Source organism: Tiliqua scincoides, chromosome 2 (assembly GCF_035046505.1).
Source record: "Tiliqua scincoides isolate rTilSci1 chromosome 2, rTilSci1.hap2, whole genome shotgun sequence".
Lineage (NCBI taxonomy): Eukaryota > Metazoa > Chordata > Lepidosauria > Squamata > Scincidae > Tiliqua > Tiliqua scincoides.
This window is the reverse complement of record NC_089822.1, coordinates 166548694-166573770: the sequence shown is the minus strand read 5'-3', so window position 1 is coordinate 166573770 and position 25077 is coordinate 166548694. Positions and strand designations below refer to the sequence as shown.

General features: G+C 41.8%; 1 protein-coding gene across 5 annotated transcripts in view; it reads right to left on the bottom strand.

The window, feature by feature from the left end:
* The window catches only part of BRD4 (bromodomain containing 4), a 110474-nt gene that overhangs the window by 8682 nt on the left and 76715 nt on the right, over positions 1–25077 (bottom strand). For 3 of the 5 annotated variants that reach the window (XM_066618050.1, XM_066618053.1, XM_066618051.1), the window contains exons 11-16: positions 22004–22305; positions 20958–21068; positions 7008–7060; positions 4036–4366; positions 2504–3046; positions 51–163 (exon numbers count right to left, since the gene is read on the bottom strand). In XM_066618050.1, the coding sequence (XP_066474147.1) occupies positions 51–163; positions 2504–3046; positions 4036–4366; positions 7008–7060; positions 20958–21068; positions 22004–22305 (1453 nt within the window). The remainder of the gene's footprint in view (positions 1–50; positions 164–2503; positions 3047–4035; positions 4367–7007; positions 7061–20957; positions 21069–22003; positions 22306–25077) is intronic. The other 2 variants (XM_066618052.1, XM_066618054.1) reach the window with 1 other exon arrangement.

The following is a 25077-nucleotide window of genomic DNA, read 5'->3' as shown; positions in this document are numbered from 1 at the left end:
ACGCAAGCTGTGAATTATGTACAGTTCTTTATATTCACACTGTGCCTTACCTGTTTTTTTGGCTGGACATTTGGTTGTGGTGGAGACTGGTGTGGTAGCCCCTGGAACTGTGGCATCTGTGGGGAATGCATCATGAGAGGGGAAGGCGCTTCTCTCAAATGACCTGGAACAATTCAGGACCAGTCAGTCAGCTTTTCATCACAGATTATCTGGAGCCATTAACCAAAGACTTTGGGAAAATGAGCCTTCAAGCTACAAAACACTGATGTTTTCAAGTTACAGCAGGGCAGGAGAGGTGGAAGGAAAGAATATATCTTTAGCAGTCTTGGATGAAAGTACTAAGAGGCATCACTGGAGCCAGCAGCACCCAGAGCAATGACATCATGATGTCACTTCCAAGTTCCGCTTCCTAGGAGGTGGTGCTGGCAGCGATGACCCCATGATCTGGCTGCCCCTATCCATATCTTCTCCTTTGGAGCTCGATGAGAACCTCCTAATGAGAAAGGAGGGGGCAGCCAGATAGTGGGGCTGCCACCGCCAACACCTCTTCCTCCTGTTTTGGTAGTCCCATAGTTCAGTCACAACCTCCAACCTGCAACCCACCTTGCCATCAGGTCACGACCCACCAAGTGTTCTTGCAGTGTTTGAGAAGCACTGCAGTAGGGCACATGTATGCAGGTGCAGAAATCTATTCTATTGTGCCGAACACCAGTGGCGTTCCTGGGCTTCTTTGTGGCTGGGGTGCCACTTTTTTTGTCGCCACTCCTGCCACTGACCTAGAAGTAATTGCAGTGACATCATCATGTCACTGCAACTGCTTCCAGAATCATGTGTAAAGTACAAGCCTACTCCTGGAGTGACTCCGTGCTGCTTTGTGCTGCCCCTCCTTCCAAGAAGCGGAAAGACACAGCCCAAAGTGGCACACTCCCACTCATGGCATGTCTTTGTCTCCTCAGAGGAGATGAAAGATGCAGTGCAGTATTGTGCCCGGACTCCAGGCACGATGCCACTCCAGGCAGAGTCTTTCATCTTTTCCAAGGAGATGAAAGATGTGGTCCAGAATCACAGCTGGAGAGGTAGTGAGCTTCTGCCTTTCCAGTAGCAATTCGAGGCTGGACTGGGTCACCCCCCCTCCTTTCCTGGAAGAGATAAGAGGGCGGACTAGAAAGTGAGTCGGGGGTTGTGAATGAGTCCAGTGCACTGACTCTCTAGGCCGTCCCTTTCCTCTCTTTCGGAGGAGATGAGTGGGTGCCCTAGAGCAGGTGTGCCCAAACCCCAGTCCTGGGGCCACTTGCGGTCCTCGAGGCCTCTCAATGTGGCCCTCAGGGAGCCCCCAGTCTCCAATGAGCCTCTGGCCCTCCAGAAATTTGTTGGAGCCCGCTCTGGCCCGATGCAACTGATCTCAGCGTGAGGACCACTGTTTGACCTCTTGTGTGAGTTGTGGGATGAGGGCTCCCTCCACTGCTTGCTGTTGCACGTCTGTGATGCAGTAGCGGCAGCAAATGAAAGGCGAGCCATGCTTTGTGCAAGGCCTTTTATAGGCCTTGAGCTATCGCAAGTCCTTCATTCATTCATATAAGTTCATCTTTAAAACTTTGGACACCCCTGCCCTAGAGAGTCAGTGCACTGGGAGTTGTGAGCCACTCTCGGTACGCTGCGGGCACCTCTTTCCGGGGGGGGGGGGGCCACGGGCCAGTCTGGCCCTGAATTGCTGCCTCTCCAGCTGCAATTGTGGGCCACCTCCTCTTCTGTCAGGAGGAAGGTTTTTTGTTTGTTTTTTTAAAGGGTGAGACGGCTTTGGGCAAATGGGCAGCGGGGGGGGGGAGTGAGGCTGGCAGTGGCTCCCCCTGAGGGGCGGCATCCAGGGCATTTGTCCCCCTAGGGGGGGACTGAACACTGAAGATCATCTAAGCAAATGGATTGCAATGGAGCCAACAGAGGATGTTCAAAAGTGCCAAAAAGACCCTGCTCCTTATGGGACCTCTTTTCCTGTTCTATAAAAAAAAGAGATACATATCCCTTATCTGAATATTTCAAAAAAAGGACAGATGAAGGATGAGGAGATACTGCATAAGAAAGGGAAATATGTGAGGACGAATGGAGCTAACTAGAGAATACAGAAAATAAGTTCTTGAAAGATTAAGTTTCAAACTGGAATTCTACAGCTATTAATACAATCAAACAGAAATCAGACATCAGTTTGAAGAGGAACACAATAAAAATAATTTCAGTTAGAAAAGGTATTTTCCTGCCTTGTACTTTTATGCATTAATTTTCTTGTGCAAGGCTGAATTTAAGCTTCCCTAAAATTGGTGAAAATGTTGATGATTTTTACAATGATGCAATCATATGCAAACATCACCACCACCACTCTCATAAATACCTGTTATTCAATCATTCAGGATGAGTGAAGCACAGAAGATTTTGGAAGGACATTTCAAGAGAAGCATTTTGTTTCCTAGGATGTAACTAGATTTAACTCAGTTCATCTCAGAATACTCACCAGCTGAATAGGGGTCGGGCTTGTGATGCCTTGGTGACGGGTGGTGTTGGATGACTTGGGGTTTTGATGGTTGCTGTGGTGGTGGTGGCTGCTGTGGAGGAAGATGCTGTTGTGGAGGTGGCTGAGGCGGAGGGATATGGGGAGGGAACTGCATGGGTTGCATATGTACTGGCCTTTGCTGTGGCTGATGCTGCAACTGTTGCGCTGGAGGATGAGGGGGAGGCTGCAGGGGTGGCTGAGGCTGTGACTGGACCTTCACTGAAGGGAGAAGAGAAGTCTGTGGCTGCGCTTTTTGCAGCTGCTGTAGGTACAGCTGCATCTGGCTATTACTTAGGGATATGCTGTGGTGAGGAGGAGGAGGAGGAGGAGGAGGTTCTTCATCCTCCAGAAGCACCTGGGGAGGCTGGGGGAGTGGGGGCTGTGGAAGCATGGGTTGCTGGTTAAGAGCTGGCGACACTGCTGGAGGCCGAGAAGGTTTAGGGGGCAGCGCTGCAGCACGATTACTGGGTCTTGAGGGCTGCTGAGGCAGAGCGTTGTGCAGAGCTGGGGGAGAAAAAGTAGCAACACATGGCATCAAATACTGCGGTACAAAAATGGCTGCCGTATTATTCCAAGAGATTACTACAGAATAGGGGAAAGCAGTATCTTTCAGTGAACTAACGTGCTGTAGGGGAATACAAGCATTGGAGGGCTTTTTTGTTTTGTTAACCCTCTTTTTTCCTTTGTAAATCAAAGCCTGCATGCTCCTATTAGCACAGAGTTTTGTTCAATAAAAGAAAGTGGAAGTAGAAAGTATTGTTTTGCCTTTCAGGAATTAAATATAAAAAGGAAGACATCCCAAAGGGCACAGCTGGCTACACATTAAAATCCCTTGCACAGCTTTACAGACTAATAGAAGAAGAGTCATCTACATTATGGTGAAGCTTGAGAAAGAAACTCAGCCTTCCACACTTCATATATTGACCAAGACCACCACCCTCATCCTCCCTTAACACCAAGCTACCACTTAGTTTCATTTCTTGTCAGTACAATCATTGAACAGCATGTATCACAAAACATTTCACACACATTATGCAATACAATACATTCATGGTCCTAAAGGTTTAAAAAATTGCTAAACAAGCATTACACTATTTTACTAAAGGTTTAGAAAGAAAGGGAAGAATACTAAAAAAAATTTTCGGTGCGTAGAATTTCATGATGGATTTTGCAAGCAGCTGCAAAAAAACTCGCACTCACAAAAGCGGTCCAAAAGACTGCGCCCATCAGGAGCTCCTTAGAAATATCTAAATCAGAAAGACCAGAAAGTCTTCTAATCAGGGAAGGATGAACCTGGATCAAATTTCATCATAGATCAAACAGTGTAATAATAAATGTTTGATGGTCCCCATTTCTACATAGGCAGACCCTCTCGTTCATGGGTGTATTTTTAAGCCACCACTGCATTCATATTGCTTTTGGCTTCTCAGAAGCTCAAACCCCCCTTTGAGGGTCAGGCTAGCTCAAGCAAAGCTCGAATGAAGACTGCTCACCTGGAGGGGACACCACTGCATGTTGATTCAAGTGTGGAGGAGTGCTGTGCTCAGGCTGCTGAGGGAGGTGAGGGGGCATCTCTGGTTGAGGAAGATGCATAATAGGTTGAGTGAAATGTGAGATAGTGTCAAACATGTTCCCTGGGAGTGGATGCTCCATAACTGGGATCTGTGCTGGAAGAAATGCTGGAGGAGAAGACTTGACAGGAGGGGCTGCTTGCTGAGGGACAGGTGGAGGTGGGGGTAGTTGCTGTGGTTGCAACTGTTGCTGCGGTGGCTGCTGCTGTGGTGGCTGTGGCTGCTGCTGCTGCTGCGGGTGATGAGGGTGATGCTGTGGGACAGAAAAAGAGATGTCCATAATTAACCAGCACATCTTGTGCAGCCCAGTTATTCCTAACAAGAACACAACAGATCACATGCAACTATATGGAATAAAGTCTTGAAAGTCAATGTAAACAAAAAGGGAGAGGTGAACAGAACCCAAAAAGTAGTTCAAATAAGGTTTTTATTTTCTCAGTAAATCAAAATTGAACCTGAAATCTCTCGATTGCCTTGAACTGGATTTGAACTGAAATTCTAAACACAAAAAGTGGGGAGAGCCAGGGTGGTGTAGTGGTTTGGGAGGCGGACTCAGACCTGGAAGATCCAGGTTCAAATCCCCCTTCAGCCATGAAGTTTCCTGGGTGACCTTGGGCCAGTCACTTTCTCTCAGCCTCACCTATCTCACAGGGTTGTTGTGAGGAAAAAAGGAGGGGAGCAGCTGTGTACACCACCCTGAGCTCTTTGGAGGAAGGGCAGTATAAAAATGTGATAAATAAATAAAAATAAATAATACATCTGTTCAAAACCAGTTCACTGCACTGCATACAAGTCATCAGGAGATTATTTTGAGGGGTAGTAAGCAGAACCTTTCTGCTCCAGTTGAAGAATTTGGAGAAACTATATTTTCCAAGTGAGTCAGTCTGAAAAGGAGAGGAGGAGAGATTGGTAGATAAGACCTAGGACTGGAAGCCTTTCTTGGGCTCAGTTACAGACTTGCTCATGCACACGCAATTGTCCATCAACAAGGTCTCAGGCTTTTGGAAGTTCCTTTCATTTCCTTGGCAAGGCAAAGCTTTCTTGTTGCCATTCTACCATGGCTAGATGCTTTCCTTTTTATTAGAAAGATAGAGCTGGAGGAGTTGGGGGTAGGGGAGATTACATTCAGGAAGGGAAGCAGGCAACCAGTGAGATTTCTCTCCAAGTCAACAGATCTCAATTAGGAGTGCACCTACGCTTTTACTAACATTCCAACCTTTAGGAGACTGTGGACCACTGAGGCAGAAATGTGAATCGTTGTGGATACATGCAACCTCCCATCCCCGCACACAAAAATACATTTGGGGGTTCCATTTCCGGGAGTTCCAATACAGGAATTCCATTCCTAGAACCCCTGCAGATAAGGAAAACTGTTAGTATTCAAAACCTGCAGTTTTTGCCCTCACCCCAAACCTAAGCTGAGCTCTGGTTGGTCTGTATGCTCTTCTGGAGCCTGCAGAGGCAGTGGGCAGACATGCACAGCCTCTGCAGGCTTCAGAAGAGCCTCTGGAGGTGAGAGGAACACAGTTCCTCTCACCTCTGAAGGATCCACAGGTTTGGGGACTCATGGATGAACAAATCTGCAGGTACCAAACCTGTGGATAATGCAGGTTGCCTGTAATTAGAAAAAAATTATTAGAGATTTATTATTTATAGAGATTTGTGGTTTGCTGCTTTTGCTGCCAGCTGCAGTCAGTCTGCTCTCCACCCTCTCTGGTGGTCCATGGGGGACTGCTTGCTCAGAGATGCTGGAAGTGATCAAAAGATTTTTTTCCCTGAGACCTCATGGACAACTTCTGAGGGTCTCCTGGACCACAGGTTAGGAACCAGTGATATACAGTAAGAATACAGTAATACAGTAATAACACAGCAAAAGTAAATAACTTCTGTTTAATGAAACTTCACTCCTAATAAATAATCAAGCAAATAATATGCTGTGGGTCTATTCTGGAAGGCAAGTCTCCATTTTGTGATCAAAGCATTAGTTACCCAGGAAGATCTTAAACAGTCAAAACAACAAAGGGTCAGATGAGGGTGGCTGCTGTTATTGTGCAGCTGCAACAGGAGTAACAGCACTTGTCTCAGCACAGGCATGGTTGGCAATGCCATTTTAGTTTCCTCTCAAAGCCTTGGTATCCAGCAGAATGTCACTTGGAAGGATTGAGAGGGCCCAGTGCAATCTAACAGCAAGGGCGAATCCTTGGAATTTGCACAAGAATGCCATATGTTTACACTGCTCCTGAGCGTAGGGGCAATAGTTCCCAACCTTTATAAGTCTGCAGACCACTGAGACAAAAATAGGAATAGTTGTGGACCACATGTGGCTGTGGGGTGGTCTGGTCTCTGCCATCTCTGGTGATCTGTCTCCCAAGTCCTCAGAGAGGACAGAGAATGGACTGCCCACAACCACAGCTGTCACTTGAGTGGCTGTGGCTGATGTATTCTCCACCCTCTTTGGCGGTCCATGTGAGATTGCCTGCTTGGTGAGACACTGGAAGTGATCAAAGGTGATTATTTTCATCAGATTTCACGAACCACTTTCCAGGATCTCGAGGACCACAGGTTGGGAACAGGGCATAAAAACAGAAATATGAATTGTAGTGATGACAGACTTAGAGCAGCTCAAGAGTTTGAGAGAACCCAAGAGTTTGAGAACTGCTGCCCTTGAGAGCATATCAAAGGGGTAGATATGCCTCATTTCTCCATGCAACGCAGGTCTGGGGAATCAAGGTGGGATGAAGCTTCTTGTCAATATGAGGTGAACAGAGTTTGGCCCTGGCTCTTGGACCCAAAAGGACTGGGTTTCTTTGTTGAAAAATCCATCTAATGCTGAGCAGAGAATCATCATTGTCATCATAACTCTACATCAGAAGGCAACATGTACAGTAACTCACCTTCTTTTGTTCTCGCCCAGAATGTCCTTTTTTCTTAAGTTTTGGAGGCATTTCTGTGGGAAAACAACAACAAAGGATTACAGTGTGGGCACAGCATTCCAGTATTGCAATGGTATTCCAATAAAATAGGCACATCACTAATAGTTCCGGAGTGGGAATAGGAAACTCTACTTGGTGCCCCAGTTTTTCTACATACACACTCAAACTCATTTGCTTTGAAACTTAGAGGAAATACCTAAGTACAGAGAAAATGCTCTCTTTTCTCACCCTCAGCACACACCCACACACAAGAGACCAAATGTAAGTGATACGGACTCAAAATTACTACTGTTTTATAAAGAAAGCCTTCCAATTAAACTGGCTGATCAACACTACTGTGCCAAAGCCTTGGAGAAAGGAAGCAATACTTTTGCTTAGCTCTTCAGTTTTTATGGGCATGTTCCTTCAACCACCACAGTTGCTAGCAAAATGCATACTAACTTTCTTCTTCCTATCTGATTTAAATGGCACAAAATTAGAAGCAACTTGTTTACAATGAATTAACAGTTCTTATAGTCTCCCTTGTATAGGCTGGGGGATTGTACTCATTGGATCAGGAAACAGGTTGTACAGACAACAGTTTGCTCTCTAGGGTTTTTACTACAATATCTGTTGAAGCCCACTAAAATACCCTAGAAGGGTCCTCACCCTGTTCAAGTAATGCATTTTTTTTTTCAGCTTAGTGTCTTTTGCTTCTTATGGTTACACCAGAAGAAGATTCCTTTGTAAAAGTAAATTGGGAAGCAGAGGCATAGCTAGCTGGGTATGGCTATCTTTGTAAGGTCTGCCTCTTATGAACTGGCAATGGAGAGGTGACTTCTTTCTTATGACACTTGGACAATTACAATAAAAACCAACTCTAGATGCTACTTCTATGACAGAAAGTTTTTCCACAGCTCCAGCTAACAGGCCAAAAATTATCTGTTGAAGAATAATGATAAAGATGTTTGTTTAGGCAAGCCAAAGTAAAACAGAAAAAAGAAAGATGTCCAGACTGGAAATCAGTTTGATTTGAAGACCAGATATGTGATTTTAATGAGCCAAAACACTTAAGTGTGATAAGATTTGTCCAAAAAGTCATATTGACATAAAGACTGTAGGAAGCAGAGGAATGTACTCCACCCTACTGGTTATTCTGGTTCAAAATTTTCCCAGATATGTTCTAGCTACATCTACATTTCCTCTTTTTTGACTTTACTTGAATTTTTGTCTTTCACATATAACTGCTTATGTCCTGCTTTTAATTTGTTAACAGAGTGGTTATATGAACCTAAGGTTCTCTGAATATCCTGATAAAGTAAACCTTTTCATGTCTTCTTCCTTTTTTGTATTATGGGCACATTTTGCTTTTTAAAGTATTTTTTTTATCAGCATGAAACTGTCAGAAAGAACAGAGATACCCTCCAAACAGTGGGTAGCATTAGAGTTTCTCTCCTCCCAGAGTTCCTTGCTATACAGTATGCCCAGATGGGTTTTGCAAGTCTGAACATCAGATTTATCTACAGGCAATGTTAATGTAACTCAGACCCATCTCCATTTCTCTGCAATAGGAGTTTCTAAACTTTTTGGCCGAAGGGGTGGATCAAATATCTGGCACAGTGTTGAGGGTCAGAAGAAAAGAATTATAAAATTTAAATAAATACATTAGAGATAGAACTTAGATGAATGAATAAATGGATCCAAATATCCAGGATTTCTCCAAGCACCAACACAGCCCAAGAAATAAAGCACACACTTAAATGGACCCTCATTCTCCCACCCCACAAACACAACTCTGGTTGTGTTTGGTCAACTGGGTCAGAGGCTCTCAGGGGGTCAGAGGCTGGCCGCAGGCCGCATCTGGCTCCCAGAAGGTGTTTGAAGACCCCTGCTCTACAACATCAAATAAATCACCCTCTTCCCCAGACTTTTCACCAACCACAATCTGATCAACACAACATATGAAGTCCTCCCCTTGCTTTGTTGCATTGCCTTTAAAACAGAAACAAGGTAAGAGACTCCCAACACCCACATTGAACAACTGCAAACCTATCGTGTCTTGTACTAATAACATCAATTGTACCAATATCAGCATCACCATAAAAGACCTACACTATTTACCACTCCTTGAAAAATAAGGAGCTCTTTTGGTCCCCTTGACAAGTTGCAAGGATTTTACAGATTTGTAACTATCAGACATTTTACTAGAGAAAGCCCTTAGTGTCCAGCTATCAAGTTACAACTTTTGTTAAACTGTAACAAAACATGTTGCAAATTAAAGATATGAAAGTACTCCCATATTTCTACACTGCAATGTGGAATGCTGCCTTTGTTGGCCAAATTGCCTTTGGGACGTTGAATCTGGAGATCTGTGGCTGTTCTCTGTAGCTCAGAATGAGGACAGAAAGGAAAATAAGCAGGCTCCATCCACATAAGATTGTAGTCACTGCCACTAGCTTGGCTTGTTATGAAGCAGCAACATTTTGAGACAACAGATTGGTAAGATGTAAACTGCAGGGTTCAGAAGCACTCTACCACTAGATGCATATTTTTAAAAGCCCACATTATTTGGAATAAAGACAAATAATATGGCAGCAAACAGGTACACATTTGTATATGACTATACTTGTACACATGCACATGTGTAGTGTTGCTCACTAAAGGTCTTGGGTAAGCCTAGGCAACATTATAAAGTATTCTTCTTTCACAGATAAGAACTATTGAACAAAAGAGATATATTGTAATTCCATTTTATAGATGGGGATCTAAACTGACTAAGACACAAAATAAATATGGCTGTAATCTCAATGTACTGAGCCCACTTAGAGTGGCTCCAGCAGTCTCAATTTCCCATTGGCTCACTTGAATGAGGCAAACAAACCACATTAAAAACCTCCCAAGTATGTATTGAAAGTTTCTGCCAGGTACTGCTATGGAGGAAAGTCTAGGTACATCAGCTAAACTTGCAATCACTGCCTAGACCACGTGCAAGGAATATCCAACCTATTACTGGATAATGAAGGCCTTTTTGAATCCATCTTGTGAATCTATCTGGACAGCAACTTTTAACACTTCTGCCAAGGAAGCATCAAAGAAAACAAGGCAGAGTGGTTGTCTTCATTTCTTTCTAAGCTTCAGAATGGCAGTTGTCCCCTTCTCCTCTTCCCATAAAAGTTACTAAAATATCAGGTGTGGACCATCTTCAAATTCAAACCCAGAGTCACTGTTAGCAGTGGCTGTTGAAAATGATTAGCAAGTACTGTTCAATGTTCTAGCTTTCTCAGAAAGATCTGCCACACTGAATTGCTTATAGCAGTGATTTTCAACCTTTTTCATCTCATAGCACACTGACAAGGTGCTAAAAATTGTCAAGGCACACCATCGGTTTTTTTTGACAATTGACAAGGCACACTGCTCTACTGGTGGGAGGCTCACATCCCCCAATAGCCCTACTAACAAATGACCCATCCATAAACTCCCATGGCACACCTGTGGACCACTCACAGCATACACGTGTCAGGGCACACTGGTTGAAAAGAGCTGGTTTATAGTTTCGTAACCAGTGGCCAACCTATCAGAATGGCTCTACCTATCAGAATGAATTAGACCAGGGGTGTCCAAACTTTTTGGCAGGAAGGCTACATAATCTCTCTGACACTGTGTCGGGCTGGGGAAAAAAAAGAATTTACACATCAAATTTGAATAAATTTACATAAAAGAATATATTAGAAATGGAACTTGAATGAATGAATTTCTTGTAATAGCTCAAGTTCTATAAACATCCTTGCACAACAAAAGACCATCCTTTCCTTCGTTGCTGCTGCTGCATCACAGACATGAAACAGCAAACAGTGGAAGGAGCCCTCTTCCTACAGCTCACGAGAGGTCGAACAGTCGCCCTCACGCTGAGAGCAGTTGCATCGGGCCAGCATGGGCTCCAGCAAGTCTCTGGACGGCCAGAGGGTCATCAGAAAACTAGGGGTTCCCTGCGGGCCAGAATGGGAGACCCTGAGGGCCATGAATGGATCCCGGGCTGGGGTTTGGGCACCTCTGAACTAGACAGATATACTCCATATTTTTCTAAAATGTCACTGTGACACATAGGCAGATCCAGTCATTGTGGTGGGCAGGGCCATGAATGCTCTATTAACTCCAGAGCCCAGATCAACCAGGCAAGTAGACCTGGGCTCCAGCTGAGACTTGGATCCCAGATCTACCTGCTGGGTAGACTTGGGCTCCCATTCCAACTCAGCTCCCTTGGCCACCAATGCCCTGCCCAGTGAGTGTGCCCTGGCTCCTGACTTTGCTCCCCACTGGTGGGACAGTTTAGGGGGCACCCCCGGATCCAGCCCATGCTGTGACAATATAAAGAAACAGGAGATTTCTTACAGTAGGCTATTTTTCCTACATAGACATAACATACATAGATTGCCTCAAAATAAACTTGTGGGTATTCAAATATTGGTGTCAGCATCCTAAGAATTCACAGACACTGCAGGGACATAGTTTGGTACTACGTGGGTGAATTTATCAAATGTGAGATTGTGTTAGACTCAGAATATGCTGTCCTGCATTTAAAATATACAATAGGTAAGGTGGGGCAGCTAGGTCAGGCACTGGGCAGGGCCATGCCACTCAGAGGGCCCGTGGGATGAGAGCTCTGAACATCAGTTCTGCTGGAAGCAACAGTGCCCAATGCACCATTAGGGGTAACAGACCAAACAGGAGCATCATAGAGGACCTAGTGCAGGCCTGTGCCTCAGGGATGACAGCAACCTGATGCTGCCACTGCAACAAGTATGTAGAATATGCATGGAAGTCAGAACATCTTTTCTATGCATATTACACTAATGGCTATTCTTAACCCATTTCTGCCCAGCCCACAGGTGTGCATATTTGATCCCTGTTGTGTATATGCAACACTGGAGAGAAATCTTAAATCTATAAAAACATGCTTATTTCTGCATGAATAAGTTGACCTGCCTTTGGCATATTTGTGTGATAAGGTGTTTTCTAAATCTAAACTGACCAAGCTTTACAATTAGAAAGGTAAAGCAAAAGCAAACTTTTTGAAATTCTGAACTTTCTTTCTAAGTTGATGCTGGTTTTATTTTATTAGATCAGGGCAAACAAAATAAGAGAAATCAATAAAGTTTAAAAGAGGTACAGCACAGAAGGAAAAATTACTTCAGGGTAGTTGCACAGCCCAATTCAACAGCATCTGATGTGGTCAGAACTCCATGAAGCTGTGCTAACATCTCATCTGGGTATACCAGATTAAATGGTAAGCCCCAGTGCTGATGGCCTTTGGAGATACAGCATTGGTATAAATCTCTTCTACATGTTGCCACAGCTATATGGGGCTTCAAAGAGATGCCACATTTACAGGCAAACACGGCACTAAAGCAATGTCTTTGGGCCCAAGAACGCACCCAACAAGTTCTAGCTAGCTACAAGGGCATTTAACTTAAGATGTACTGCAAAACAGCTCAGCCAGTGTAATTTTTTTAAGCTTGGCAGAGAGCACTTGTACAGGAAACATCTCTCAGGCTGACAACATAGGGTTGAAGATCTAAAAGTGAGTGTACCAACTGTATAGTCTTGTTTTATTTTATCAGTCCTCTGCACTGGGAGCCCTATAAGAGTTCAGCTGAGTGTGTAAATTAAGCTACCACCTTTAAAGGTAAATATTCAGCCCCAGTAGTAGAAACATTCAGATTTCTTTGAAAGCACTGACATGAATAATCAAGTTAGTTTTTGGTATCATTTGGTCCTAGCCTGACTTGCTGTGCATGAAATGGTGCCTTTATATCAGTAGAGCTCAAAATTGTGACTACTATGTGCCAGGAACATGGTCCCATCTGGACCGCATCTGAGTGTTCTGCCTGGGTGCTACGTGAAATTCTCCTTGTTTGGTGGACGTCCCTGTCCTGCCTGGTGTCTCAGAAGGCCGCGCGACAGAACGTAACTGCCCAGGGCGTCCCTGTCCTCCAAACAAGGACAGCTGCACAGTGCCTAAGTGGAACTGAAAGGTCTGCTCACCAGGTGGATGAATTCGCCTGATCAAGCAGCCCTAGTCCATATAGTTCTGAAATAACCTTCCCCTAACTAGAGCCCCTACCAAAGGAAAGCAGCAGTGAGTGTGTTCTGAAGTCTTGAGATTAAGGGTCCAATTTTCCAGCAGCTGCAGCTGCAAAGCAGCTCCAAGGTAAAGGAATAAATGATCCATTACCTTGAGGAGGCCTCACTGAGTCTCCCCCCCCCCATGCAGTGTACACCCCATTGGCATGGCTCCATCAATGCTGGAAAGCTGGACAAGATTGGGTCCCAAGTCAAAATTAAACAGTTGTCTAGCATTACTAGTTTAAGCCGTAGGATCTTATGGTTGCCCCTCCCCCACCTGGCAGAAAAGCAAATTGCTATTTATTCTATATCACAAATTTGGGTTAGTAACACTAAACCATGATTTAGCATCACATCTGAACCCAGTCAGTATTATATGCAGTGGTTTAGGTTGTTCGTAAAACTTTAGTCCAAATTACACCATTATAAAATTATATCAAGGCACGTGACTTGCTCTTCTCTGCTCAATCAGCAGGAAAACCTGAGGAAGAAGTTTTCTTCATATGTTTCTACTGCAAAAGCTATTCAATGTGCTGACACCAGCATACTAGATTAGATAGGATTGTGCCACTAAGGACTGTGCCAGCACTGCTTTGTGCTCCACCAGTGCTAGCTGTTGCAAAAATACTGTAAAACACTTGAGCACACTGGTGGGAAGGCCAGGGCCTTCCCACACACACACTGGAGGATGGCCCCCAGAGTAGACAAGTTCTATGAGGTATAGGAGAGGGACGGGATGGCTGGGAGGTGGGTGGGATTGGAGGTGCTTGCATGCTGTATCCTATGCCCTCTCGGGCCTGATCTGCTGACATGCATCAACATGGACTTGTGCCGGTGTTATTGCTGGCACAGGTCCAAGCTGACCAATTGTAGTTGCTGAACTTTACATAGGAGCAAGGGGACAAGTGTCCCATTACCCTGAGGAAACCTCCCGCCTGCTAAATTTCCCTGCAAGATACAGTGTAGCCCACGCTCAAACTGCTGCACAAGGGAATTCAGGTAGGACTGGGCTGCAGGGCAGGTAATGCTCAGACCTAGAAATACTGAAGTAATCTAAACGTAACAGACTTTATGAACTTTTCTTTTTGAACTTAACATAAGTTTGCAATTTTATATAGAATAGCAACTAACTCATTCCAAAGCCTCACTTCTCACATATACAGGCTCTGAATCAAGGTGTTTGCACTACTGAATCCAATTGTTCCTAAGGGTCCATTCCTATCTAACAGTGCTGATGCAGCCACAAAGTGAGACAGCAAACATCCCATTACCTTGAGGAGGCATCCATGATTCCTCCTTACCCCTGGATGCAGCACATGCCCCATTGGTATAGCTACATCAGCACTGGAATGTTGTACAGGACTGGGTCCCAAGTGAAGAAGGGAGTTTTCCCCTTGTTCCCCTTATTTCTGGTAGAAACCCTTACACTATCCAAAAGAGCCCCCCAGGTTGAGGGATTGCCTGGAATAGCTTTTTAGGTGGCATGAGAAGCTGCAGTCAAGGTACAAAAAACTCTCACTCCCCACCTCTGCAAGTGAAGAAGTATTTTCTACACCCATACAGAGTGAGGGGGCTGGATTCAAGCATTTTTAAATAAGTCTTATACAATGAAAGTTTACTATAGTTTACTAAGATACCAACTTGATAATTGGAATCAAGGAGAAGTTTCCAGTAAAAGAACACTGGTGTGTAAAAAGAAAAGAAATAAAAAAAGAAGACAGTTTTTTTTATTTGCCTGATAAGTTTAAAGTATATTAGGACCACACAGTGCTTTCTCAAAAGCATCAGGGTTCAAACAATTTACATGTCAACTTCCTTTACAATGCTAAAATTGTAAAATTGACTTTCTTGGGACACAGTTTGTAACTGATAGTAGTATACAATGTGATAATACTCTACATTTTTAATGTCAAGTTAAAAATGACAATTTTAGTTATACAAACAGGTACATTTTCTGTAAAAAAAACCAAGTTCTTTATTCATTTTTATTTTAAAACAAAAATAGAAAAACTATACAATTTGTTTTAAAAGTCTTGTGATTACATCACAGTTAAATCATGAGCATGCGGATAAAATATAAAAACAGATTATATAAATTTATAAATTATTTGTAAAAGGTAAAATAACTGAGGTGACTTATAAACAGCTGAATAAAAATGGCAGGAGACAGTCAACTCATTGTCAAATGCATTTTGAACAGTTCACACTTATGTATAAGAGACAGAAGAATTACAGTTTTGCTAAAAACATGCAGTTATACATTCCAGCAAAAAGTCAAAATCTTATACGATCCCTTCAAAAAAATTAAACAAAATGACAGGAAAACATGCAAAATGGAGTAAATAATTTAACAACACTTAAAAAAGACAATATATTTTTAAAGTTCTAAATGTAGTACCTTTATTGATAAACAACCTTCACTAAATGGGAGAGTTAACATACTACACTGATACAACAGGTTGAGAATACGGAATTTTGGGAGGCTGAAATACTTGCTTGTTAGGAAGTCCTGTACTATAATGCTTTTTAAGTGTTGTAATAAAAGATATTGGATCTGACTACTTTCTTATGGATGAAGGCCATTTTTTTGGGTAGAAATATAACTTATCCTAAGTGCTCAGAAGTAATGAAAAATACCTGGTTTTATAGGGAGGACGTACAAAGAGATATGAAGAAACCTATTTCTTTGAAATACATGTAATGCTATACTGTGAATTTGCAGACAATCCAGCAGCTGCTTGTCAACCCCACACTGAATCATTTCCACACATCCTGTAGAAAGTTTGCCACCATGTGGACAGAGACTTGGATATTGGACTAATCAGGGAAAACCCTTGCTCATATGGTAAATTTGCATAAAGCAATGAAACCCTGCAGAGCTTTACACTGGGCTGATGGAAATCTAGTCACTCTCATATATACGTGTACCATGAAACCCAATAAAATAAACTACAAGAGCCCATATTCTGACCATATACTTATATTTGCTACCACCCAGTGAAGCTAATTCTTACAGCAAGTTTCACACTAAACCACCAAACTACTTTTTTAAACCTGGAAAATATTTTAAAAGACAATTTAGGGGTTCAGTTGAAGGAACTATTAAAAGGGAAACTGACAAGAAAACCCTGGTGCACACATACCTCTAGATCATGGCCATAGCAAATATGACTGTCTACCCATGGAAGAGGCTTCCCAAGAAACAAATAACTCTGTGGGTATAAACCAAAACATGCAAATTGTTACTTTCTAAGGGACTTTAATTTTTTTGCAAAGGTTCCCAACTGCATGGATGACCCTTAATCAACATGCTAGGTTTGAAAATATTATTGTTTGTGTCAGAGGTGAATGCAACATGCTGATGTCAAGGAAATTTAATCAAAGACATAGAAGTCAAGAAACTAAAAGCATGTGATGCCCAACAGAAGACTGAACAGCAATGTACTCAGTTCATGTCAGAGAAGGCCCTTGCAGAGGACGATCAAACCTATTTTACAGATCCAAGCTTGCTAAGGATCTAGCCAGTCATAGTATCTGGGTATTTATCAATTGTTTTCAACGTATTTCACAGCTGAACATATTTCACTGAAAATGCTCCCAAATCAGTACACAGCATAATCTCCACAATCAAATGAATGTTAAGAATATTGTTTTAGGAAATCATAATGAAAGTATTACCAGGCACTAAATAGATCAAAGTATTCTAATTTATCAGCCATAAAATGCTAGTGTTTGAGGACTTATTCCAAGAAGAACATGCTTTAGCTGCAGTAAAGGGGGAACTGACAAACTCTTTCTACTTCCCTATAAGCACTGAACAGGAACTCTGAAAGTACAGCTGATTTCGCTCCTTTTATGAGTTGAGATTAGTGCTTAGCTGGTATGATGCATGGGGTAAGTCTACAACTAACCCTTGTTTGTTCATCTGCAATCTGAACAAGCTCCCTGATGAAAAAATATTCCTATGCTTGAATTCAATCAGGATTTTGATCAAAACAATAAACAGGCTTTTGCAGAACTGAAGAATTTTGGCAAAATATTTTGAACACAATATCATTTTCAAAATCCTGTTTAGAAAATCCAGTAAAAAATTTGAGAATGGACAACTAACTTCCAGAAAACTCAACAGCAAAAAACAAGAGACCCAGGTGGGGTTCACATAACTGAGTATTTCTCCAACCAAAGGTTATTTCCAGCACACAAAAATCTAATGTGTAAGGGATAAGACTAGAACCTTCCTCCTTGACATGCTAATTTTCTATGCGCCTTGATTTTTTTCTATGTGGAAGAGCATTCAATCTCGAGCCCCACCACCTACCATTTCAAATGGTACAACTCAGAAACTGGTTCATCCTCTCAGCTTGGTAAGGCCTACATCACAGGCCCCTATGGTGCAATCCATATCCTACATATTACTGAGAAAACTTAGTTCCCATTAATTTGCATAGGTAATTTGAATCCCTTACAATTCAGTGAGAAATCTTACCTTTCACTGAGAAATCTCAGGTGAACATACTTGGACTAAGAACTTAAGTTTTAAAAATTCAGCTACATACTGAAGTCCAGCTAAAATGAAAAATGCTCTAATTTTCTCATTCAACTGATCTGGTTTGATAAACCTACTCTTGATATAATAATTTGCAGGGTAGTGATGGAGGGACTACAAAGAATGGTTATAATCCCATTCCATTCAGTGTCAATTCATTTACCATTCTGAACACTGTCCAGCAAGGACAATCAAACCCAAGACAATACTGTCAAAAATATAAATCTCATTGTCCTTTATAATTTAATATAAACAATATTGCACAAACACACAAAGCTCCTAAAGTTTAGGTAGTATTAATTAATGCAAATTTACTATGAAACATTAGATTCCAGATATTCAAAAACTTAAGTGTTATTTTAATATTAGCAATGATATTTTCCTTTTGCATTTCTGCTACCTGGAGTATCCCTGCATCAACAGCACACAGAATTTGTATGTATTATACCCCACAATAGAAGCCTTCACTGAAATCTTGCTTAAATGTGTTGGAAGGCTCACAAGTAAAGTAATACAAAAAAGTAGCACACACTAACAATGCAAAATATTCTTAAAAGCAACTCTCATTACTGACCTGTAGTACACTGCTGTTTTAAAATCCCTTACAATTGTTTTATCAACCTTTCACTGAGAAATCTCAAGTGAATTTAACTATTTCTAACACTGGCAACCAGTATTACTATCAAAACAAGTACATCAGAGCAAATGATTGGTTGAGTCTCTTTAATAGAATTTTTATCCATTCCTTTATATTCTTTTTTCTGTCACTAAAACTTTAAGCTGTTCCATACTAGAAACATTTGCAAACGATTGACTAGGTTGCAATTTTACAAACAGCAAAAAATTCAAGAGTCTGGCCATATTTAGAACTACCACTATCTCAAAAATATGCTAATATATGGTACAATACAGTGGAAGCATCTACATTCAACAATCTTCCCTGCTTCAACAAGCTACAAGTTTGAGAATGTTCAAACACCCACATTCTCAAATCACATACACTCCTGATCTCAGTTGACAGTTTTGTTAAGTGATGAACATCTTTCTGTGTGTCAAGTACTAATTGAACAACATATGTCTATTTAAAACATCCTTTTATAGCCTGTTTTGACCATGATACTGACACAGGCAAAAGGAGCACTGCACATTCAAACAGGTTTGTGAACCAGACAGTTTCCCTTTGAAATGCTCTCTCAAATAATCCCCAAATTGCCTTTTAAACTCAGGAGAATGGAGCAGTATTTTCTCTGCCAACAGAAAATCACTTGGTGTGTGTGAACACCTTTGGATTGTGTTGTTTTTATTTAAGATGCTCCTTCACACTGGGTGAATTAACATACTGCTAGTTAAAACTACTTGTTAAAACAAGTGGTTTTGAAAACACAAGGTTGATTAACTGAAATTCTGTCTAATAGGAAGCAGCTTGTTCTACACAGCTTAAATATGATTTTTCTTCCACTAGTCAAAGATCTTTGTTTCAAGCAATGCCCAAGAGAAAGCAATTTATTGAAACTATTCTTTAGGAACACATTCTATTAATATGAAGACATTGAACACTGAAATGTATGTTTTACCAGTAAGAGAAATAAGTCTTTATAAGAGATTTATGTTATTTCAAATATTTAGATCACACATGGATGAACAGCTAGAATGTTTCAAAGGATGCATTTGTGCACAGGAAGTTCAAGCTTACAACTGCCATCTTAAGGAAACTTAAGAAATTCCTGCTAAGCGGCAGACTGGGAAATGGAACGAAAAAGGCAAACACACACCCAAAAAAGAGCAAACTATATAGCAGCTTCTGCAAAGCCAATCCCCATCACCTCAGTCAACATATAAAACCCCTACAATTTTTAAAAATGCCAATGCATCCAAATCTTTCCCTACCTTTTAGACCCAAACAACCTCTAAGACCCTATCACAGAATTATGTTGGATATCCAGGGCCCCAATCCTATCCAACTTTCCAACGATGAAGAAGTACACATCCCATTGGCACGGTTGCATCACAGTTGGAAAGCTGGATAGGACTGGGCCCTTAAGAGTAGGTATGCTCCCAACATGGAGTTTCTTCTCATGGAGTCTTTTCAAAATCACCTAGAGGTTTACCCGAACAGCTGTTAACTATACATCACTGACCTTTTTATTGCCATTTACAATGATCTGATTAAACTCTGAAAAATACAGTTTAAAATACTCCACTCTAAACACACAAATCTATTCCAAAAGATTGTTTTAATGAAATACACTTAAATGAATCTCTGAACCATTTACTCTTGCATGCTAACATATGAATAAATGCTAAAAAATATTTTACAAGACTAATGGCCCAATCCTATCCAACTTTCCAGCACTGGTATAGCCAAAATGCAGCCCCAAGGTAAGAGAATAAATGTTCCCATACCTTGAGGAGGCCTCTGTGACTGCCTCCCCACCACAGGATGCAGTGCATGCCCCATTGGCACGGCTACACCGGCACTAGAAAATTGGATAGGACTGGGCCCTAAATTGGCAATGGAACAGCAAGTAGAATTTATTCTGCTATATTTACAAATTTCAAAAAACTGTTGGCACTGAGTGCACTGTGAAGAATCAAATTAAAAGTTCAACTCTTAAACTGCAGAAACTAAAATATGGGACACAAGTATTTTATAAAATTTAACTTGCCTTCTAAATTATGAGAAACCTGTGAAGTTCAAATAGCACAAAGCCAACTTTTAGCCCAGTGTTAAACAGGAAGACTCTTTTACACCTTTTTGCAAACAAAAAATTGAGACGTTTCAAAACATTTCTACCCTGGATTCAGGCTACTTTTTCCAAGAACTTCTTCATGCCTTTTTACCTTACACATAATTAAACATTATTTCTACCACTCTGAAGCAGCCTGCCTTAATGGTCACTAAGAAAAGTGGCCTTTATTCTTTAAAAGATGAGAGGACAGTTAAGGAAATAAGCCTAACACTGTGAATACAAATCATTAGACAGATAAAGACATCTTGGCACATAGTATAATGTGGTTTGACCATCCTAAGTAATACAGCATGGTTCAGTGCACAGTGTAACAGTTAGTAAAAAAGCACTCATATTGCTGGGTTCAAATTGGGAAAGTTCCATATACAGAAACATTACTGTACATTCTGCTTTAATTATACTGACCCCCTCCCCCAAAACCAAAAATTAAAAAGACCAAGACAGTACTAAAAACAGATTTATTTATACAGGAAACAGGTATAGGACTGAGTCTTTAAATAATCTGCATCTAACCTGTTTCTGAATCTTCACTGTCGGAGGAGCTGGACTCACTGGTGCTCTCAGACTCTGAGGAGGAGAACCCCTTCATTTTAGAGGAACCAGCAATTACATCCACTTTCTCTGCTGCAACAAGATAATAGCACAATATTGTCATTGGATAAGAATATGATTTAGAACCCACTCTTGTGCTATGCAGTACTCCCATTAAACATTATGATCTGCTACTTTATTCCACATGAAAGATTTTGGCACTGATAGTAGGTTAACTGAAGCACTGCTTCAGAATTGCAGAGTGACTGTGCTGCCCTGCTACCATTTTCTTTCCCAGCCTTCAATGAAGGCAAGCAGAAGAGAAATTGTCTTCTTACATTAAAGAGGAAATAATGCAGAATTAGAAGTATTGTTAAGTTCAAAATTGCTAACTGGCATTTCTAAAACAGTTTAGAATTGATGTGTTCTCTACTCCATGTGACAACTGAAATCTTTATATCTGCTGTTGTGTACCTCTTTTAGAAGATGTTTTTATTCCTTTGATGTTTATGAGAAAGCAGCTAAACATTACTAAAGCCAAACTTTGTAAAATATTTAAAGAAAAAACTGGAGAAGAGCACAGGGCCTTAGTCAATTGCTTTACAATATAACATCCTGTTTTGGAAGCACACTTGAAAAAGGCTGTGTGTCTGTTGTGGTGAGTTTGCAGCCCAAAGCAAATAGTTCCACAATAAAAAGGAAAAGCACTTTTTACAAAGCAGTTAAAATATTCTGTAACATCACATAATATTCCAGTAAACAGATATATAGCTGTTTGAAGAAAATACTTGTACTGTAGTCTTAAGCAGAGGAATGCTAAGATCCAAAGGCCTATGAGAGAGGCTATTAAGATGAAGTCCAGTGATAACATCTATGACAATCTGCTCCTTTGTTATTAAATCTAATTCATCCTTTGCTGGAAAGGTTGCAACTCCAAAACTAACGTGTTTCCCCATCTCTACACAGTGGTAAGGGATTTAATATACATCGCTGGAATGTGAAGCAACTGTTTTGAGCTTGAAAGGTACCTTGAGGTTTCCTCTTCTTCCGTAAACAAGATGTTACATATCTCTCCAGCTCCCGCAATGTGGATGGCTTTAATGTCTCAAAGTCAATTTCAATCTCATCAGGATTGGAGTTTTTGAGTGAGGGTTCTCGTGACTGGATGATATGGACAACCCGGCCTAGTTTCTCACCAGGGAGTTTATTAATGTCCAGGCTCAATTGTCTTTTCTCCTCATAAGACATTGGTTTACATTTGTCCTCCTCCTCAGAATCATAAGCAGGAGGCGGCTTGGTGTTCTTCACAGTCACAGGCTCCTTCTTACTACTTAAAGAACAATTATAATGCATTATTATAACAAAAAAATGAATTCCAAGACTTTAAACTACTATCATGTTATCCTGAAATGTGACATTACATTTAAAGTTTGTTAGTGCTGGCAGCTTCTGTACAGTTGGTCCTCCTTATCCATAGGTTTGGCACCTATGGATTTGACTCAATGTGGGTGTCAAGCCTGTGCGACCAGAAGTACCTTCAGTTTGTGTCCAAGAAGTGTTCTGAGGTGCAGGGAGGACATGTACAACCTCCCTTGCACCACAGAAGGCCTCTGAAAGGCACTTCCAGTTGGATGAAAAACCAGAAGTGCTCTCAGAAGCGCCTGGGAAGCCTCCTGAGACATTAGGAGGTCACATGCAAGCCTCCCTGCACCTCCCAACACCTCCTGGATGCAACCTAAAGTCACTTCCGGTTTGCTGACAGCCCCCTTCCCTCATGGATTTTATTATCTGTGGAAATCAATATCCATGGAGGGGTTCCTGGAACTGTTCCCCTGTAGATACCATGGGCCAACTAATAATAATAATGCCTAATAATCTGAACCGAGTTAAGACATCTACAATTCAAACATTACCTTGTTCACTAGGAGACTTTAAACAAGTCACCTCACCAGATTCTTTTATCTGAGAATACCTTTGTGGCAAGAATGTATGTGAAATGCATTAACACTTCAAACAAAGTACTCTTATTTCAACATATTAATTTTATAACTAGAGCAAGGAGTCCATAAAAGGAGAGAAGTAGATGGATAAACATTCTGGCAAAGTTTACTTTCCAAATACAAAACAAATTGTGATTTGCTTATTTGTTATGCAAAAGAACAATGAACATATATAAAGATCTGCTGTTTTCATAATGAACACTGTTAAAGGGATCATAGTACATCAAGCAAATGATTTTGTCTGCTAAAATGGAAGTTAGGCTATAACTGATTTGAGACAATAACCACCATTCAGAAAACCCTGATACTCATGTGCAAGTCAGGGAGTATGAATGCACAGCACCATGCTTCTGTTTCCAAACAACTGTTTTTCACTTCCAAAAACTGCCATTAACTCAGGAGTTAACAAAAAGCAGTTTGTGATACAGGGTGTGAGGAAGGGAGAGATGCAGATATTTATTGCTTCCTTAAGTGCAAACTGCCTTGTGGCTCTGTAAAATGCCAATAAAATTAAATACACACAGAGATATACCCAGTGAAAAGCTTATTTAAGCTGGATTTACAGTTGTCAATATTATGACAGCTAGTAACTACACATTACTTTACAAGTGCACTTACATGAAGTACAATTTACAGCCCAATCCTATCCTTCACACCACCACTCCCTGATGCAGCAGCACCAAAATGGTTACCGCTGCATCCTAGGATGGGGAGGGCAGTTGCAGAGGCCTCTTATGGGCAAGGAACAAAGTGTATTCTTATCTGGGGCAAACCTCAGTGGTGTGTGTGTGTGGGGGGGTCTACACGGACCTGAGCTTGCTAAATAGCTGGTTCAGGTCAGAGTAGACCCACATGCAGGATTGGGTCCAGCAAGGATTCGGCAGCCACTACTGCCACTGAACCTTCTGGGACCCAATTCACCCCCCACCCGTGTTCCGCCCCAGTCCTGCTTCTTCTGCTGACTTAGTTGCTCCAGCAAGTGCCAAGTGAAGCGATGATGAGGGTAGGAAGGTGCTGGCCTTCCTGCCGAGCTCCCAGTAGCATGCTGTGTTGTGCAATGTCATAGCACTTCTTACAATTGTCGATGACTGCTTTATGGCAGTAAGCGTCAGTGGCAGAGGAGCACCACCAGTGGAAGGCAAGTATAGGATTGGGCTCTTAATACTGTTATTCATGAATTAAATTTTGGTGTTCAAAATGTCTGTTTTTCAAGAAGTGTTGCATTCTCTAAACTAGAAGTCTATTAGTGGTAAAAATAAAAAAGGTTGCTTATCCAAACTTTATTTTGTAATGATAGTCATCTGTGCAATCACACATGGGTTCTGCTCCTAAGCAAAGCCAATGCCAGGAACATTCTAGAGCAGTGGTTCTGAAAGATTTCCCTTCCTGACCCACTTTGCCAGCCATGGTGGACATGTCATGCCACCAAATACCTTGTGTCTTCTGGGCCACACCCCAGAATGCCTTATTTGGGGAGGAACTGTAGTTGTGTGGTAGAGCACATGTTTTGCATGCAGATGGTCCCAGATTCAATCCCTGGTATCTTCAGGTGGAGTTAAGAGAGTGCAATCCTTTGTCTAAAATCCTGGAGAGCAACTGTGCATCAGTGTAGACCAGCAGTCTCCAAACTGGAGAATGCTGAGCAGCTGAAAAGCCCTTAACATCCCAGCCAGTGCTTACAGCTCCACCATGCTGCTGCTGCTCCTGGCACCCAATCTTGACACAAGGACGCTCTAGACAGTTGCATCTACTGCCAATAGCCCCAGCAGGCTTTGCCACAGGATGCCTAGCAGATGTGACTGCCCAGAGCATCCTTGTGTCAAGACTGGGTGCAAGGAGCAGCAGCAGCATGGTGAAAATGTAAACGCTGCTCACACGAGGTGGTCTATCTCCAGACACTGGATCCAGCCCATGGACCAAGGTTTGGAAAGCCCTGGTGTAGACCAATCGTTTGATTCAGTACAAGGCAGCTTTATGCATTCATTCTGCAGAGAAATAAGATCTGCTCTCCCAAATGCATTATTTCCCTAGGCATATCTCATGAGCATGGAAGGAGTGGAGCAGGTGGCTACTTTACATAAGCCAGATAACTTCCCTGGCTG